Source organism: Pristiophorus japonicus, chromosome 12 (genome assembly GCF_044704955.1).
Source record: "Pristiophorus japonicus isolate sPriJap1 chromosome 12, sPriJap1.hap1, whole genome shotgun sequence".
Classification (NCBI taxonomy): Eukaryota; Metazoa; Chordata; class Chondrichthyes; family Pristiophoridae; genus Pristiophorus; species Pristiophorus japonicus.
The window spans coordinates 186,935,190-186,953,398 of NC_091988.1; the positions used below are offsets into that span (position 1 = coordinate 186,935,190).

Below are 18,209 nucleotides of genomic sequence, written 5' to 3' on the forward strand. Positions count from 1 at the left end.
TAAAATCCCCTCAACTTCCTACCAATTACTTTAAATCTATGCCCCCTGGTTGTTGACCCCTCAGCTAAGAGAAACAGGTCCTTCCTATCCATTCTATCTAGGCCCTTGATAATTTTAAACACCTCAGTAAGGTCTCCCCCTCAGCCTCTTCTATTCCAAAGAAAACAACCCAAACTATCCAATCTTTCCTCATAGCTAAAATTCTCCAGTCCAGGCAACATCCTCGTAAATCTCCCTTGTACCCTCTCTGGTGCAGTCACATCTTTCCCTGTAATGTGGTGACCAGAACTGCACGCAGTTCTCTCCTACCTTCACGTCAATCGGGTTCTGCCAGAGCGCATCAATACAGCTGATCAGGTGTAATCGTTCTCCAAGCGTGCTGGAAACAAGAAAACAAAACAGCACCGTGGAAAGGTTATAAGAACATAATAAGAACATAAGAAATAGGAGCAGGAGTAAGCCATACAGCCCCTCGAGCCTGCTCCGCCATTCAATAAGATCATGGCTGATCTGATCATGGACTCAGCTCCACTTCCCCGCCTGCTCCCCATCACCCCTTATTGTTTAAGAAACTGTCTATTTCTGTCTTAAGTTTATTCAATGTCCCAGCTCCCACAGCTCTCTGAGGCAGCGAATTCCACAGATTTACAACCCTCAGAAGAAATTTCTCCTCATCTCCGTTTTAAATGGGCGGCCACTTATTCTAAGATCGTGCCCTCTAGTTCTAGTCTCCCCCATCAGTGGAAACATCCTCTCTGCATCCACCTTGTCAAGCCCCCTCATAATCTTATACGTTTCGATGAGATCACCTCTCATTCTTCTGAATTCCAAAGAATAGAGGCCCAACCTACTCAACCTTTCCTCATAAGTCAACCCCCTCATCCCCAGAATCAACCTAGTGAACCTTCTCTGAACTGCCTCCAAAGCAAGTATATCCTTTCGTAAATATGGAAACCAAAACTGCACGCAGTATTCCAAGGTGTGGCCTCACCAATACCTTATATAGCTGCAGTAAGACTTCCCTGCTTTGAAACTGCATCTCCTTTGCAATAAAGGCCAAGATACTATTGGCCTTCCTGATCACTTGCTGTACCTGCATACTATCCTTTTGTGTTTCATGCACAAGTACCCCTAGGTCCCGCTGCATTGCAGCACTTTGCAATCTTTCTCCATTTAAATCATAACTTGCTCTTTGATTTTTTTCTGCCAAAGTGCATGACCTCACACAGACCAACATTATAGTCCATCTGCCAAATTTTTGCCAACTCACTTAGCCTGTCTATGTCCTTTTGCAGATTTTTTGTGTCTTCCTCACACATTGCTTTTCCTCCCATCTTTGTATAGTCAGCAAACTTGGCTATGTTTCACTCGGTCCCTTCTTCCAAGTCGTTAATATAGATTGTAAACAGTTGGGGTCCCAGCACTGCTCCCTACGGCACCTCACCAGTTACTGGTTGCCAACCAGAGAATGACCCATTTATCCTGACTCTCTGTTTTCTGTTAGTTAGCCAATCCTCTCTCCATGCTAATATATTACCCCCAACCCAGTGAACTTTTATCTTGTGCAGTAACCTTTTATGTGGCACCTTGTCAAATGCCTTCTGGAAGTCCAAATACACTACATTCACTGGGTCCGCTTTATCCACCCTGTTCGTTACATCCTCAAAGAACTCCAGCAAATTTGTCAAACATGACTTCCCCTTTATAAATCCATGCTGACTCTGTCTGACCAAATTTTGCTTTTCCAAATGTCCTGATACTGCTTCTTTAATAATAAGACTCCAACATTTTCTCAACCACAGATATTAGGCTAACAGGTCTATAGTTTCCTGCTTTTTGTCTGCCTCCTTTTTAAATTATCTCATAACCGATCTTGGCTTACAAAGGAGGAGAATCTGATCCATGGTAAAATATCTCTCGCACAAGATCCATTTGGAATTGATTGCATTCGCCACCAATTCTCTCTCCTTCTCCCCAGTCCTCAGAAAAAGTACCGCTCCAGTGACGGACAGGAATCCACCGTTTCTTAATTGTGGTTATTATTGGCTATAGCTGATCAGAAACAGATTCTCATTTCCCCCTTATTTCTCAAGCTAATGTTTTTAAACGAGAAGGTGATCTTGGGGCAGGGGTTGGGGGTTAAGAGAGATTCTTTGTGAACATTATCTCTTTCCATCCAGTCATTGTTAAAATGTATTCGTTCATGGGATGTGGGCGTTGCTGGCAAGTCCAGCATTTATTGCCCATCCCTAATTGCCCTTGAGCAACAGTGGTGAGCCGCCTTATACAACTGAGTGGTATGCGAAGGCACTTCAGAGGGCAAATTAAGAGTTAACCATATTGCTGTGGGTCTGGAGACGCATATAGGCCCGACCGGGTAAGGACGGCAGATTTCCTTCTTTAAAAGGACATGAGTGAACCAGATGGGTTTTTAATGACAATCCGGTAATTTCACGGTCACTATTACTGATAATAGCTTTTTATTCCAGATTTTAAAAAAAATTTTTATTTAATTAACTGACTTTATAAATTCCCCAGCTGCCATGGTGGGATCTGAACTCAATCCCCCCCAAATCATTAGTCCAGGCCTCTGGATTACTCATCCAGTAACATAACCACTATGTTACCGTTCCCGACATCTGGGGTGTGCACCACAACACTGAACCATCATCCCTTCAGAGACAGGAGGCGGCCATTCAGCCCCTTGAGCCTGTTCCACCAAAGTGGGTTATAACACACCTCTGACCAATGGATGGAGAGAGATAATGGCCACAAGGAATCTTTCTTAACCCCAAGAGCAATTTTTTGTTTAAAAGCGTTCTCTTGTGGGGGAATCTAGAACTAGGGGGCATAGTTTCAGAATAAGGGGCCACCCATTTAAAACTGAGATGAGGAGGTATTTCTTCTTTCAAAGGGTCGTGAATCTTTGGAATTCTCTACCTCAGAGAGCTGTGGAAGCTGGGTCATTGAATATATTTAAGGTGGAAATAGACAGATTTCTGAACAATAAGGGAATCAAGGGTTATGGGGAGCGGGCAGGGAAGCGGAGTTGAGGCCAAGATCAGATCAGCCGTGATCATATTGAATGGCGGAGCAGGCTCGAGGGGCCAGATGGCCTACTCCTGGCTCCTATTTCTTGAGAAGTATAAAATTCCTCTAAAATAAGGGGGAAAATGGGAGTCTGTTTCTGATCTGATGTAGCCAGAACAGCACAGTATACCAAACAAACACAATTAATGAATAGTACATGTTGAAACAGCTCACAGCACAAGAGAGATCAACTTTGTGATAAGTAACACAAGTCGGCTAATGTGACAGTCACAAGGAAACACCCTTAAATGAGGAAATGCAAACAGAATAAAGACTTGTGTGGACTGCTTTTATTACAGGGTAATTTGATAGAAGTGTTTGAAGTCATGAAGGAATGGGACAGCACAGGTAGAAACAACGTTGCTTAGTGATTGAGGGGATAAAGATGGAAGAGTAAATGGAAGAGATTCAACAGAGAGCACAAAACCTTTTTTTCTTCTTTATGCAGAAGCAATGTGTGAGGAGGACATAAACAACCTGCAAAAGGACATAGACAGGCTAAGTGAATGAGCAAAAATTTGGCAGATGGTGTATAATGTTGGAAAGTGTGAGGTTATGCACTTTGGCAGAAAAAAATCAAAGAGCAAGTTATTATTTAAATGGAGAAAAATTACAAAGTGCTGCAGTACAGCTGGACCTGGGGGTCCTGGTGCATGAAACACAAAAGGATAGTATGCAGGTACATCAAGTGATCAGGAAGGCCAATGGAATATTTGCCTTTATTATTGCCAAGGGGATGGAGTATAAAAGCAGGCAAGTCTTGCTACAGTTATACAGGGTATTGGTGAGGCCACACCTGGAATACTGCGTACAGTTTTGGTTTCCATATTTAAGACAGAGATAGACAGTTTTTTAACCGATAAGGGAATAAGGGGTTATGGGTAGCAGGCAGGGAAGTGGACCCGAGTCCATGATCGGATCAGCCATGATCGTATTAAATGGCGGAGCAGGCTCGAGGGGCCAAATGGCCTACTCCTGTTCCTATTTCTTATGTTCTTTTGGGTTGTAATTGAAGCAGAGACCATTTCAACATTTAAAAATAGTGAACTTGGTGGCTGAACGAAAGGGGAACAAAGGAAGATATAGACACATGAAATTAGGACTGCTGCTTGTGTAGAGGCTAAACACTGTCTGTTTGGACCAAACAATCTATTCCCGTGTTGTAATATCGACATTACCGTATGCAGCAACAGCAATGAGATGAATAACCCATTAGTTTTGCTTTGAGTGTAAATGTTGGGCAGTTATGTTTTCAGTGTAAATGTTGGCCAGTAGAAGCCCTTCCCCTCTTGACATTGTGCCATGGGAACGTCAACATCCACCTGAACCAGTAGAACAAGAAGATCTCGGTCTAACAAACCTCCAACAGTTCAGTATTCCCCAAGTACTGCAATGAAGTGTCAACTTACATTGTGAACTCAAGTTTTGAGTGGGTGCTTGAATCCAAAACCTTGTGCCTTTGAGTTAAGAGTGTTACCAATTGAGTCAGGCTGACACACTGCATTTTTATCCAAGGATGGGGAAAGGTGGAGGCTGAGGGTGAGGGGGGAGAAGCAGGAGAGGAAAATGGTTATTCTACTTATAGAAGAAGATAAACTGCGAGATCGCGAAATATTCAACTTGCAAACCTGAAGTCCATGTGTATGGATGCTGAATCAGTTAAGATTTTTGGACTCGAGGGAAAATCAAGGGATATGGGGATCGGGCGGGAAAATGGAGTTCAGGTCGAAGATCAGCCATGATCTTATTGAATGGCGGACAGGCTTCAGGGGCTTTATGGCCAACTGCTGCTCCTAATTATTATGTTCTTATTCAAGCTTCATGCCCATTGCCTGTGATTCTGGGAAATACCTTTGGGAAAATGTTTTTGCATAGAAAGAACAATCCTCACACACAGTGACCCGAGATCAGATAGACAATGTATTCCCCCCTTACAGCATTGCTGCACTTACCTCACTCCTAGCTGTTCCAAATCAGATTCCGTCAGATAGGGCAGGGTGATGCCAGATAGCTTTTCATCTAAAGAGGATAGGAAAGTGGAACATGAAGCAGTATTCAGTGGAATTCATTCTTGCCCAACTGCCAGTCCCTGCCAAGACAGATTCCAGTAAGTTATCAAGAGGAAATGATGGCAGAGAGGGCAAAATATTGAGGGAGGCAGGAAGGTTACACTAAACGTCAACATGTCCATATTTTTATTCTGAACCAGAAGCAGTTGATAATGGGTTTGAGCTGAAAGCTTTACTCAAAAAGCTTAAATTCATCTTCCAGTGTTAAAGGCACTATATAAATACAAGCTGTTTCAAATCATTTTCAAACTCTGGGGCCGAAATCGGTGAAGGCCAAGACTCGCCCAAGTGCTGCCGATTGCCACCGAGACCGGGCGGTACTTTGCCAGGAAGATTCCTCTAAAAGAGGTGCAGTACCGCCCGGCAGACAAACAACAGCTTACACCATCGATCTGGGCGGCAGCAGACGGGAGCTCTCAATCTCGGCGGCAAAGGCTCTTGTCGCCCCAAGTACCACCGAGGATGGAGTCGGGCCCAGGGAGGGTGGAAGACGTGCAAATAAAAATCATAAACAAAAAAAACCCACCGGAACACCTTCAGGGGACCCCATCCAGGTAAGTCGCTGTTAAAAAAAAAAATATTTTAAATATTTTCACTAACTTTTTTTCCCTTCTTCGTACCTACCGTCGGGGTTAGAACAGCCTCCACACAGCGGTCCTTCCCCCTGCTGTGTTGACTCCCACCACACACTAATCTGGCATCTTGGTGGGCAGGAGGCCACTTACACTACTTGGCCACCAGAGGATGTCAGCAGGCGGTTCCCAGTGGTACTCCCCTCTAGCCCGCTCCAGCCCAAGTGGAAACTGGGAGAGAGGGGAAACAGGAGGCAGAATTCGGCGGCAGCAGGCGATAAGGCCACCAATATCAAGCCCTCTGTTGCACACTCAGGAAACACATATTTTCCCTTAAAGAGAAAAGCATAGAGGGAAATTCTGTTCACACAGACTGCAGCAACCTGGGGACTGCAGGTGGAAAATGCCAACTTCAAACCAGGTTTTTGAGTTAGAACATATTAATTGTGAAGGCATAAGAGACAGTTCATAGCTCAATTTCATGATGTCAATGTGAAATATGTAATGTCATCTGGCTTCTCTTCCCGACTCCTGATAGCTCAAACGTTGTGATTGGTTTTTGTTTCAACCAATCAAGTACTAACACAGGAAATAGGAAATGTGAGACAATGGATATGAAATGTGTTTATAATAAACTGATATGAATCATCTTCTGAAGTAATTTGGGCACTTTGTGGAAACTTGCATTGCACAATTCTTCAATCTAGAATGCTTTGGAAAATTACAAATAATGCCTCTGCAATTTTCTCAACTACTTATGTTAATATTCTGGCGTGGTAAGCATCAGGTCCCGGAGATTTTTCTACTTTACATCAATTATTTTCTCCAATACCATTTTGGTTTTTTTAAACTTATATTAAATTCTCTCCTTGACTTTTTAAGTTTCTTTGTACCACTGATATGTTGTCCTCTTCCTCCACTGGGAAAACCGATAGAAAAATACCCACTTAACCAGTCTGCCACTTCCTTATTGTCCATTACAGTCGCTCCTTCATCTGTCTTTCATGGGCCCACATCCCTAATAACCACTCTCTTCCTCATCACATATTTATAAAAACTTTTTCTGTTAGCTTTACTCCCATATTCTCTTTTTAAACTTCACAACTTCCTTCCCATTCCTATGTTGTGTTTTATAGCGCTCTCAGTCAATTGCCATTTCCACTTTTTCTTGCATTTGTGCAAGCATTTTCTATCAGCTCGAGACTATCTCTTGCTTAATTTGTTGGCCATGGTTGCTTAACAAGTGGAGCCTTTATCTTTTATAGATATGTACAGGGTATTGGGTTTTCAAATTGTACCAAATACCTCTGGGAGTAGGTTCCTATTGTTTGTTTGTAGGTTTACCTAATAACAGTATTTGTATAAGCCTTTGCTATTTGCTCGATACTGTCCTTGCTTCATTGGTTGACCACGGTTAACGATAAAATAGAGTTTTCACCATTTATTAGGTACAGTATGTATTGGTTTTTGTATTGTACCAAATACTTATTGTTTCTCTGTATGTTTACCCATTACCAGTTCAGCCCGGTGTCCTGTGGTCAATTAATTTTTCATTCCTTCAAAATTTCCATTACCTCAATTAAAAACCATGGTTTGTCACTCTCCCTTCTCCCTCTCAAACCGAACCTCAAATTCAACAGGCCTGCGCTTGGTTTATGCTCCTATTTCTTCTGTTCCTTTCTGCTTGGTCACTGAGTATGTTCAAGACAGAGATAGATGGATTTTTGGGAACTAAGGAAACCAAGGGATATGGAGACAAAAGCATAATACTGCGGGTGCTGGAATCAAAAATAAAAAGAGAAAATGCTGGAGAACTCAGCAGGTCAGGCAGAATCTGTACAGAAAGAGAGTTAACATTTCAGGTTGATGACCCTTCGTCAAAACGATTCGTGTGCCCCTCACTGCCCAGTTTGATTGGCTGCTCAACCCTCCGTCCCCATCCCTGCTTAAATGCGCAGTGCTTGCCGTAGTCCGACAGACAGCACAGGAGGCCATTCAGACCATCGCACCTGCGCCGGCTCTTTGAAAGACTTATCCAATTAAAAGTGACTTGCATTTATATATAGCACCTTTCATGACCACCAGACATTTCAAAGCGCTTTACAGGCAATTAAGTACTCCATGCTGACAAAGGGTCATCGACCTGAAACGTTAACTGTTCCCCTCGCCACAGATGCTGCCTGACCCGCTGACTTTTCCAACATTTTCTGTTTTTAATTCAAGGGATATGGGGATCGGGCGGGAAAGTTGAGGTGGTGTAGAAGTTTGGCCATGATCTAATTGAATGGCGGAGCAGGCTCAAGGGGCCAAATGGCCTGCTCCTGCTCCTAATTCTTTGGTTCTCAATCACAGTCAATATGATCAACATTTACAAGAGGCTCCCTCCTTACTGGCAGATTGTGCAGCTGCAGGTGTGACTGTGGGGGTGAATTTTCTCACTGCATCTCCTTCTGCACCGCTGTAATTTCGGCAGAGATCCCGTTAACACACAAACGGGGTTTCCACCAGAGTTAAGGCGGCTCAGTGCAAGATCCCCCACAGAAAAGCCCACCCATGTATCACAGAATCTTGATGCCCTAATAGGGAGTGCACAACATACACAGCACATTCAATGTTACTAATATTAAACAGGCCACCTCTGATCAAAATGCAAATGTGGACCACATGTAAAGAAATAACAATGATTCAGTTACCCTAGAATGATCCAGGAGGAACTCTTGCACACGTTGCAGGGGTACTCCTAGAACAAGACTTATAATATATTAATAGAATGTAAATTCATGCTTTTGGATGTCCTTAATTGACCAAAATGAAATAGCAGTAGGCTTAGGTCATCCTCAGAGGAAGTGTCTTCCCTCTTCCTGTCTGCAGCTTGCTTTTTGCAAGTGTAGGGGATTAATTTGTAAGGTTATGGGGAAAGGGCAATGAGGTGGGGCTAACTGGGTCGCTCTTTCAAAGAGCCGGCACATGCACAATGGGCCGAATGGCCCCCTTCTCTGTCGGATCATCCTCCGATGCTGTACTTGCCTCGGAACAACTGCTCGAACTTTTCGAACCCGTGCACCCGCAGGAAGCAGCAGACCTCCTCCACGTCCCAGTCCCGGTAATTGGATTTCAACTTGACATGGGACACTCTCTTCTGTGGGGTGGTCGCGGGGCTCGGCGACCTCGGCCTCTTTCGGCTTTCGCTCCGGCTCATTTTCCTCTGCACGCTGGGGCTGGGGCTGGGGCTGCGCTGCTCTGACTCACTCTTGCTCACAGGCTCCTCGATCTGCTCCGCTGCCGGGCTGCGCGCGCGCCGCTCACTGCCCGCCCTGATTGACAGCTCCCGGGGCGGGGTCAGCCCGAGAAGCGGTCATCGCCGCTCATTGGTCCATTCTCACTGTCACTCACACCCGTCCGCCCCCGCCCCGCCCCTCCGCATAAAGGCGCAGTCCGCTCCCCACACAGTGTGACAAACAGCGCAGCAGGAAAAGACTCGCATTTAGATAGCGCCTTTCACAACAACAACCACAACCACAACCACCACCACCACCACCACCATCATCATCATCATCATCATCATCAGTCCCTCGGAGTCGAGGGAGACTTGCTTCCAATCTAAAAGTGAGTTCTCAGGTGATTGTACAGTCCAATACGGGAATTACAGTCTCTGTCACGGGTGGGACAGACAGGAAAGGGAGGGTGGGTGGGTGGGGAGTCTAGTTTGCCGCACGCTCCTTCCGTTGTCTGCGCTTGGTTTCTGCACGCTCTCGGCGATGAGACTCGAGGTGCTCAGCGCCCTCCCGGATGCTCTTCCTCCACTTAGGGCGGTCTTTGGCCAGGGACTCCCAGGTGTCGGTGGGGATGTTGCACTGTATCAAGGAGGCTTTGAGGCTGTCATTGAAACGTTTTCTCTGCCCACCTGGGGCTCGCTTGCCGTGAAGGAGTTGCGAGTAGAGCACTTGCTTTGGGGGGGTCTCGAGTCTGGCATGCGAACAATGTGCCAGCCCAGCGGAGCTGATCGAGTGTGGTCAGTGCTTCGATGATGGGGATGTTGGCTTGAGCAAGAACACTGATGGTGCGTCTATCCTCCCAGTGGGTTTGCAGGATCTTGCGGAGGCAGCGCTGGTGGTACTTCTCCAGCGCTGTGAGGTGTCTGCTGTATATAGCTCTGAGCCATATAAGACGGCAGGTATCACTACAGCCCTGTTGACCATGAGCTTGGTGCCAGATTTGAGACGTCTGGTCTTTAAACTCTTTGGTCTCTTTCTCGGGTGACCGAATGCTGCACTGGCGCACTGAAGGCGGTGTTGGACCTTGTCGTCAATGTCTGCCCTTGCTGACAGTAGGCTCCCGAGGTATGGAAAATGGTTCACGTTGTCCAAGGCCTCATGGTAGATTTTGATAATCGGGGGGGGGCAGTGCTGTGTGAGGGATCAGGTTGGTCGAGGACCTTTGTCTTACAGATGTTTAGTGTAAGGTCCATGCTCTCGTACACCTCGGTGAAGGTGTTGATGATGTCTGCATACTGTAGTTCAATGACAGAGGATGGGACGACTTTGGATTTGTTCTGGAGGCAGCACAGGTTGAACAGATTCCCACCTTTTCTATAATTTAGCTCCACCTCTGGCGGGGAGCTTGCTGAGGATGAGATGTAGCATTGCAGCAAGGAAGATCGAGAAGAGCATCGGTGCGATGACACAGTCCTACTTGACCCCAGTCCGGACGTGGAATGGGTCTATGGTGGATCCATTGGTCAGGATCACATCTTACATGTCATCGTGGAGGAGATGGAGGATGGTGATAAACTTTTGAGGGCAGCCAAAATGGAGGACGCTCTAGCATATCCTTCATATCAAGAAAGACTGGATCTACTGGGCTTGTATTCACTGGAGTTCAGAAGAATGAGAGGGGATCTCATAGAAACGTTTAAAATTCTGACGGGTTTAGACAGGTTAGATGCAGGAAGAATGTTCCCAATGTTGGGGAAGTCCAGAACCTGGGGTCACAGTCTAAGGATAAGGGTTAAGCCATTTAGGACTGAGATGAGGAGAAACTTCTTCACCCAGAGAGTGGTGAACATGTGGAATTCTCTACCACAGAAAGTTGTTGAGGCCAATTCACTAAATATATTCAAAAAGGAGTGAGATGTAGCCCTTACTACTAGTGGGATCAAGGGGTATGGCTAGAAAGCAGGAATGGGGTACTGAAGTTGCATGTTCAGCCATGAACTCATTGAATGGCGGTGCAGGCTCGAAGGGCCGAATGGCCTACTCCACCTATTTTCTATGTTTCTATGTTTCATCGTAGGCAGTCCCTCAGAATCAAGGAAGACTTGCTTCCACTCCTGAAGTGGGTTCTTCGGTGGCTGAACAGTCCAATACGAGAACCACAGACTCTGTCACAGGTGGGACAGATAGTCGTTGAGGGAAGGGCTGGGTGGGACTGGTTTTCCGCACGCTCTTTCCACTGCCTGCGCTTGATTTCTGCACGCTCTCAGCATTGAGATTCGAGGTGCCCAGCGTCCTCCCAGATTAACTTTCTCCACAGGGCGGTCTTTGGCCAGGGACTCCCAGGTGTCAGTGGGGATGTCGCACTTTATCAGGGAGGCTTTGAGGGTGTCCTTGTAACGTTTCCGCTGCCCACCTTTGGCTCGTTTGCCGTGAAGGAGCTCTGCATAGAGCACTTGCTTTGGGAGTCTTGTGTCTGGCATGCGAACTATGTCGCCTGCCCAACGGAGCTGATCGAGTGTGGTCAGTGCTTCAATGCTGGGGATGTTGACACGCCTGTCCTCCCAGGGGAGTTGTAGGATCTATAATCCCTCACGGTTGACAGCGTCACGGGCCTTTGTGAAGTCAAAGGATTGTACAAGGATTGTTGCTATTCCCTGCATTTCTCTTGTAGTTGTCACATGGTGAAGATCATGTCCGTTGTACCCCTCAGTGGACGGAATCTGTATTGCGTCTCTGGGAGGAATTCTTCAGCCACAACCACCGGACGTCTCAAAGCACTTTACAGCCAATGAAGTACTTTTGCAGTGTAGTCACTGTTGTAATGTGGGAAACGCGGCAGCCAATTTGCACACAGCAAGCTCCCACAAATATTAATGTGACAACGACCAGATAATCTGTTTTTGTTATGTTGATTGAGGGACAAATATTTGCCAGGACATCGGAGATAACTCCCCTGCTCGTTCATAGAAATTTACGGCACAGAAGAAGGCAATTTTCGCCCATCGTGTCCGTGCCGACCAACAAAGATCGAGCCAGCCTAATCCCACTTTCCAGCTCTTGATCCGTAGCCTTATAGGTTATGGCACTTCAAGTGCATATCCAAGTATTTTTTAAATGTGATGAGGTATTCTGTCTCTACCATCCTTTCAGGCAGTGAGTTCCCACCCCCCCACCATCCCTGGGTGAAACATTTCCTCTCAAATCCTTTCTATGCCTCCTATCAATTACTTTAAATCTTCTCTTCGAAATAGTGCCGTGGGATCTTTTATGTCCACCTAAGAGGGAAGACAGGGCCTCAGTTGAACATCTCATCCGAAAGACGGCATCTCTAACACTGTAGCACTCCCCTCAGCACTGCACTGGGAGTGTCAGCCTAGATTTTTGTGCTCAAGTGGGATTTGAACCCACAACCTTCTGACTCAGAAGCAAGTGTGCTACCCACTGAGCCACAGCGAACACAGAGGCCATTCAGCCCATTGCGCTAAAAAGCTACCCAATTAAAAAGAGAGACTTGCATTTATTTAGCACCTCAGGATGCCCCAAAGTGCTTCATAGCCAATTAAGTACTTTTTGACACAAAAGCAAAGTACTGCAAATGCTGGAATCCGAAATAAAAATAGAAAATGCTGAAAATACTCAGCAGGTCAGGCAGTATCTGTGGAGAGAGAAAGAGAGTTAACATTTCAGGTCGATGACCTTTCGTCAGAACTGGCGTACTTTTTGAAGTGTAGCCGCTGCTGTAATGTAGGAAATGCGGCATCCAATTTGCGCACAGCAAGCTCCCACCAATAGCAATGCGATAATGACATAGCACATCGCCTTTCACAACCTCAGTACGTTTCCAAAGCGCTTCACAGCCAATGAAGTACTTTTTTGAAGTGTAGTTGCTGCTGTAATGTAGGAAATGCGGCAGCCAATTTGTGCACAGCAAGCTCCCACAAACAGAAGTGTGATGAGAGTAGTGCCTCTCCGCACACCCTGCACTTTCCCCATAGCCCTGCAAATATTTCCCCTTTAAGTATTTATTCAGGGCTGAAGTGCCTTGGCACATTTTCCTCTATTAAAGGGGCTATATAAATGCAAGTTGTTGTTTGAAAAAAATGAAAGAGTTAATGATAAGAACGATGGGGACTTCATATAACTATCTTAGAACAAAGGACTTTTTTTTATAACCAATAGACTTTCCTACAATATCAGGATGCACCGAGTTGCCCCAGCAACATTTATAAAAACAAATAAATGTGCCTTCTCCTCACAGCCAATAGCTGCTTCTAATAAGAACATAAGAAATAGGAGCAGGAGGAGGCCATTCGGCCCCTCGAGCCTGCTCCACCATTCAATAAGATCATGGCTGATCTGATCATGTACTCAGCTCCACTTCCCTGCATGCTCCCCTTAACCCTTTACTCCCTTACCGCTCGAAAGTATACACTTGCTTTGGAGGCAATTCAGAGAAGGTTCACTAGGTTGATTCCGGAGATGAGGGGGTTGACTTATAAGGAAAGGTTGAGTAGGTTAGGCCTCTACTCATTGGAGTTCAGAAGAATGAGAGGTGATCTTATCGAAACGTATAAGATTATGAAGGGGCTTGACAAGGTGGATGCAGAGAGGATGTTTTCACTGATAGGGGAGACTAGAACTAGGGGGCAGAATAAGGGGCCACCCATTTAAAACTGAGATGAGGAGGAATTTCTTCTCTCTGAGGGTTGTAAATCTGTGGAATTCGCTGCTTCAGAGAGCTGTGGAAGCTGGGACATTGAATAAATTTAAGACACAGATAGACAGCTTCTTAAACAATAAGCAATTAAGGGGTTATGGAGAGCGGGCAGAGGAGTGGACCTGAGTCCATGATTGGATCAGCCATGATCGTATTAAATAGCAGAGTAGGCTCAAGGGGCCGTATGGCCTACTGCTCCTATTTCTTATGTTCTTACGTTCTTATATTTAAAAATCTGTCTCTATCTGCCTTAAATATATTCAATGACCCAGCCTCCCCAGCTCTCTGGGGCAGAGAATTCCATAGATTTACAACAGAGAAGAAATTTCTCCTCATCTCAGTTTTAAATGGGTCCCCTAGTTCGAGTTTCCCCAATGAGTGGAAATATCCTCTCTGCATCCACCTTGTCGAGCCCCCTCACTATCTTATAAGTTTCAATCAAATCACCTCTCATTTTTCTGAACTCCAATGAGTAAGGCCCAACCTGCTCAACCTATCTTCATAAGTCAACCCCCTCATCTCCGGAATCAACCCAGTGAACCTTCTCTGAACAGCCTCCAATGCAAGTAAAACCTTCCTTAAATACGGAGACCAGAACTGTACGCAGTACTCCAGGTGAGGCCTCACCGATAGAATGTGTAACTTGATCCAGTCAGTGTAGTTAGTTAGGCTGGAGGCATGCAGGGCCACATTCACCTGTATATAAATGCAAGTCTCTCTTTTTAATTGGATCGCTCTTTCAAAGAGCCACATTCCAACTGCGTACAGTTTTGGTCGAAGAACAGAAAATGCTGGAAATCTCAGCGGGTCAGGCAGCATCTGTGGAGAGAACCAGAATTATCCTTTCAGGTCGATGACCATTCGTCAGAACTATGACTATGTCACAGACCCGAAACGTTAACTCTGTTTTTCGCCACAGATGCTGCCGACCCGCTGAGATTTCCAGCTTTTTCTGTTTTGATTTCAGATTCCAGCGAGAACACTATTTTGCTTTTGTACAGTTTTGGTCTTCTTATTTAAGGAAAAAAAAAATAAAGATTTGAATTTATATAGCGCCTTTCATGGCCACCAGACATCTCGAAGCATTTTACAGCCAATAAAGTACTTTTGAAGTGTAGTCAGTGTTATAATGTGGGAAACATGGATACAATTCGCCTACAAACAGCAATGTGATCGTGACCAGATAATCTGTTTTATTGTTAAATATTGGCCAGGACACCGGGGAGAACTCCCCTGCTCTCTTCGAAATAGTGCCATGGGATCTTTTACGTCCACCTGAGAGAGCAGACGGGGCCTTGTTTTTGTCATGTATTCAACCAGCATTGTAACCCATGTATAAACTGACCTAAGTTGTACACCGTGAGAACACTGACCACTAGGTGGGAGACACTCCTAACCTGGACCTTCAGGTATAAAAGGGGAAGCTCCACCCACCTTCATCACTTGAGTGCTAAGGAATAAAGGACAGGTCACAGACTGACCTTCTCTCAAGCATGGGCCTCGTGTGCATTTATACTGTGTAGTAAGGACGTATCAATGGCGACAAGAAACTGGGATTTAAACCACGCGAGCATGGCCACTAGCAGAACAGACGAGAGGTACTGTGTTAAGGAATGGTTGGGACAGAGATTCAACATTGTTAAAGCAGCACACAGTTCTCCAGGCAGACAAGGGCAGTCAGGCATGCCCCAACATGTAGTCGAACCCAGAGGGGGAGTTCAACAGAGACAATGGCAAGCTGAACAGCGATTCACGCCATTGCAAGGGACAATGCGGCCAGTAATGGGGCCATCAACACCTGTTAATGGTGCACTCAAGGACAATAACAGGGGCAGTCAGGGACGATCGACTGGCAAGGGACCTTTTGTTTCAAACCGCAACTCATGCTAGAGGCGTGGAGGCACACACTCAGCCGGAGTTTGCAGAGATGAGCAAAATACCTGCAGAAATTGCAGAAATGGACACTGGGGGAAATTGCTGGAAGCTGAAGTTCAGCGAATTCATGTGGAGCACGTATACAGTTCATATACCAGGAGGCCACCGATAATGATGAAAGTGCTCCTCAATGGCATCCCAGTATCAATGGAGTTAGACACGGGTGCCAGCCAGTCCCTGATGGGTATCAAACAGTTCGAAAAGTTGTGGGCATCCAAGGCCAGGAGGCCAAAATTATCGCCGATTGACGCACAGCTACGGACTTACACAAAGCAGATCATTCCAGTGCTTGGCAGCGCCACGGTAGTCGTGACCCACAAAGATTCAGAGAACAGGTTGCCACTCTGGATTGTCCCAGGGGACGGTCCCGCACTACTGGGGAGGAGTTGGCTTGCTGTCATGAACTGGAAATGGAGCGATGTCAATGCAATTTCCTCTGTGGAGCGAGTATCATGCTCACAGATCCTGGACAAATTTGACTCATTATTTCAACTCGGCATTGGCACTTTCATGGGGCCAAGGTAGTGATTCACATAAACCCGGACGCCAGGCCAGTACACCACAAGGCCAGAGCGGTGCCGTACGTGATGCGGGAAAAGATAGAAGGCGAATTGGACCGCCTGCTGAGGGAAGGCATCATCTCGCCAGTCGAATTCAATGACTGGGCGAGCCCGATTGTGCCGGTGCTCAAGGCGGATGGGTCGGTCAGGATATGTGGCGATTACAAGGCCACCATCAATCGGGTGTCACTCCAAGACCAGTACCCGCTACTGAGAGCGGAGGACCTCTTTGCAACGCTATCCGGTGGCAAACTTTTTTCAAAATTGGACCTGACCTCAGCTTACATGACCCAGGAGCTGGCGAGTGAGTCAAAGAAGCTGACCACCATCACAACACACAAGGGGTTGTTTGAGTACAACAGATGTCCGTTCGGGATTCGCTCGGCCGCCGCGATCTTCCAGCGAAATATGGAAAGCCTCCTCAAGTCGATTCCAGGGACGGTGGTTTTTCAGGACGACATCCCCATTACAGGTTACGATACTGAAGAACACCTCCACAACCTGGAGGAGGTGCTACGCAGACTGGACCGGGTAGGTCTGCGACTGAAAAAGGCGAAGTGCGTCTTCCCAGTTCCAGAGGTAGAATTCCTGGGTATGAGGGTAGCAGCAGACGGGATCAGCCCTACTGCGTCCAAGACGGAAGCGATCCAGAGAGCACCCAGACCCCGTAACACGACGGAGCTGCGTTCGTTCCTGGGGCTCAACTATTTTGGTAACTTTCTTCCCAAATTGAGCACACTGCTAGAGCCGCTACACGTGCTCCTACGCAAAGGTCGTGAATGGGTCTGGGGGGACAGCCAGGAAAGGGCTTTTAATAGAGCACGCAATTTGTTATGTTCCAACAATCTGTTAACGCTATATGACCCATGTAAGAAACTTGTGTTAACGTGCGATGCGTCGTCCTATGGTGTCGGGTGTGTGTTGCAGCATGTCAATGCCAAGGGTCAGTTGCAGCTGGTAGCTTATGCCTCCAGAAGTCTGTCCCAGGCAGAAAGGGGCTACGGGATGGTAGAAAAGGAGACGCTCGCATGTGTATTTGCGGTAAAGAAAATGCACCAGTACCTGTCTGGCAGGAAATTTGAGCTGGAGACAGATCACAAACCCCTAACGTCCCTTTTGACCGACAACAAGGCCATAAATACAAACGCATCGGCCCGCATACAGAGGTGAGCACTCACGTTAGCCGCCTATGACTATACAATTTGGCACTGACCGGGCACCGAAAACTGCGCTGATGCACTCAGCAGGCTCCCACTAGCCACCACTGAGGGGGCTACCGAGCATGCTGCTGAGATGGTCATGGCTGTTGAAGCTTTCGGAAGCGAAGGCTCACCCGTGACAGCTCGTCCGATTAAAGTCTGGACAAATAGAGACCCGCTATTGTCTCTAGTCAAGAAATGTGTCCTGAATGGGGACTGGGCAGCCACGTACAGGGCATGCCCTGAGAAATTTAAACTATTTCACAGGCGCAAGGATGAACTCTCGATTCAGGCCGATTGCCTGCTGTGGGGAAACCGCATAGTCATGCCCCAGATGGGCAGAGAGGTGTTCATCAGAGAACTCCACAATGGGCACCCGGGCATTGTAACGATGAAGGCAATTGCCAGGTCATACGTTTGGTGGCCAGGGATAGACGCAGATCTGGAACTTTATGTTCGCAGGTGCAACACGTGTGCCCAGCTGGGCAATGCGCCCAGGGAAGCCCCCCTTAGCCCCTGGCCATGGCCCACCAAGCTTTGGTCACGCATCCATGTGGACTACACAGGTCCTTTCATGGGGAAAATGTTTTTGGTTGTCGTAGATGCCTACTCCAAATAGATCGAGTGTGACATTTTAAATTCAAGCACATCCTCTGCCACAGTAGAAAGTTCGCCACCCACGGTCTACCAGACATCTTGGTCAGCGACAATGGCCCGTGCTTCACAAGCACTGAATTCCAGGACTTCATGGCAGGCAATGGAATTAACCATCTTAGAACGGCACCTTTCAAGCCGGCCTCAAACGGCCAGGCAAAACGAGCAGTGCAGATAATCAAACAGGGGATGCTCAGA

The 18,209-nt window shown here is 46.6% G+C and overlaps 1 protein-coding gene across 1 annotated transcript in view; it reads right to left on the minus strand.

The window, feature by feature from the left end:
* The window catches only part of LOC139277595 (deoxynucleoside triphosphate triphosphohydrolase SAMHD1-like), a 71,473-nt gene extending 62,488 nt beyond the window's left edge, over positions 1–8,985 (minus strand). The window contains exons 1-3 of the mRNA XM_070896272.1: positions 8,759–8,985; positions 5,043–5,109; positions 310–379 (exon numbers count right to left, since the gene is read on the minus strand). Of these exons, the coding sequence (XP_070752373.1) occupies positions 310–379; positions 5,043–5,109; positions 8,759–8,930 (309 nt within the window). The 5' untranslated portion in view covers positions 8,931–8,985. The remainder of the gene's footprint in view (positions 1–309; positions 380–5,042; positions 5,110–8,758) is intronic.
* Positions 8,986–18,209: the final 9,224 nt, after the last annotated feature.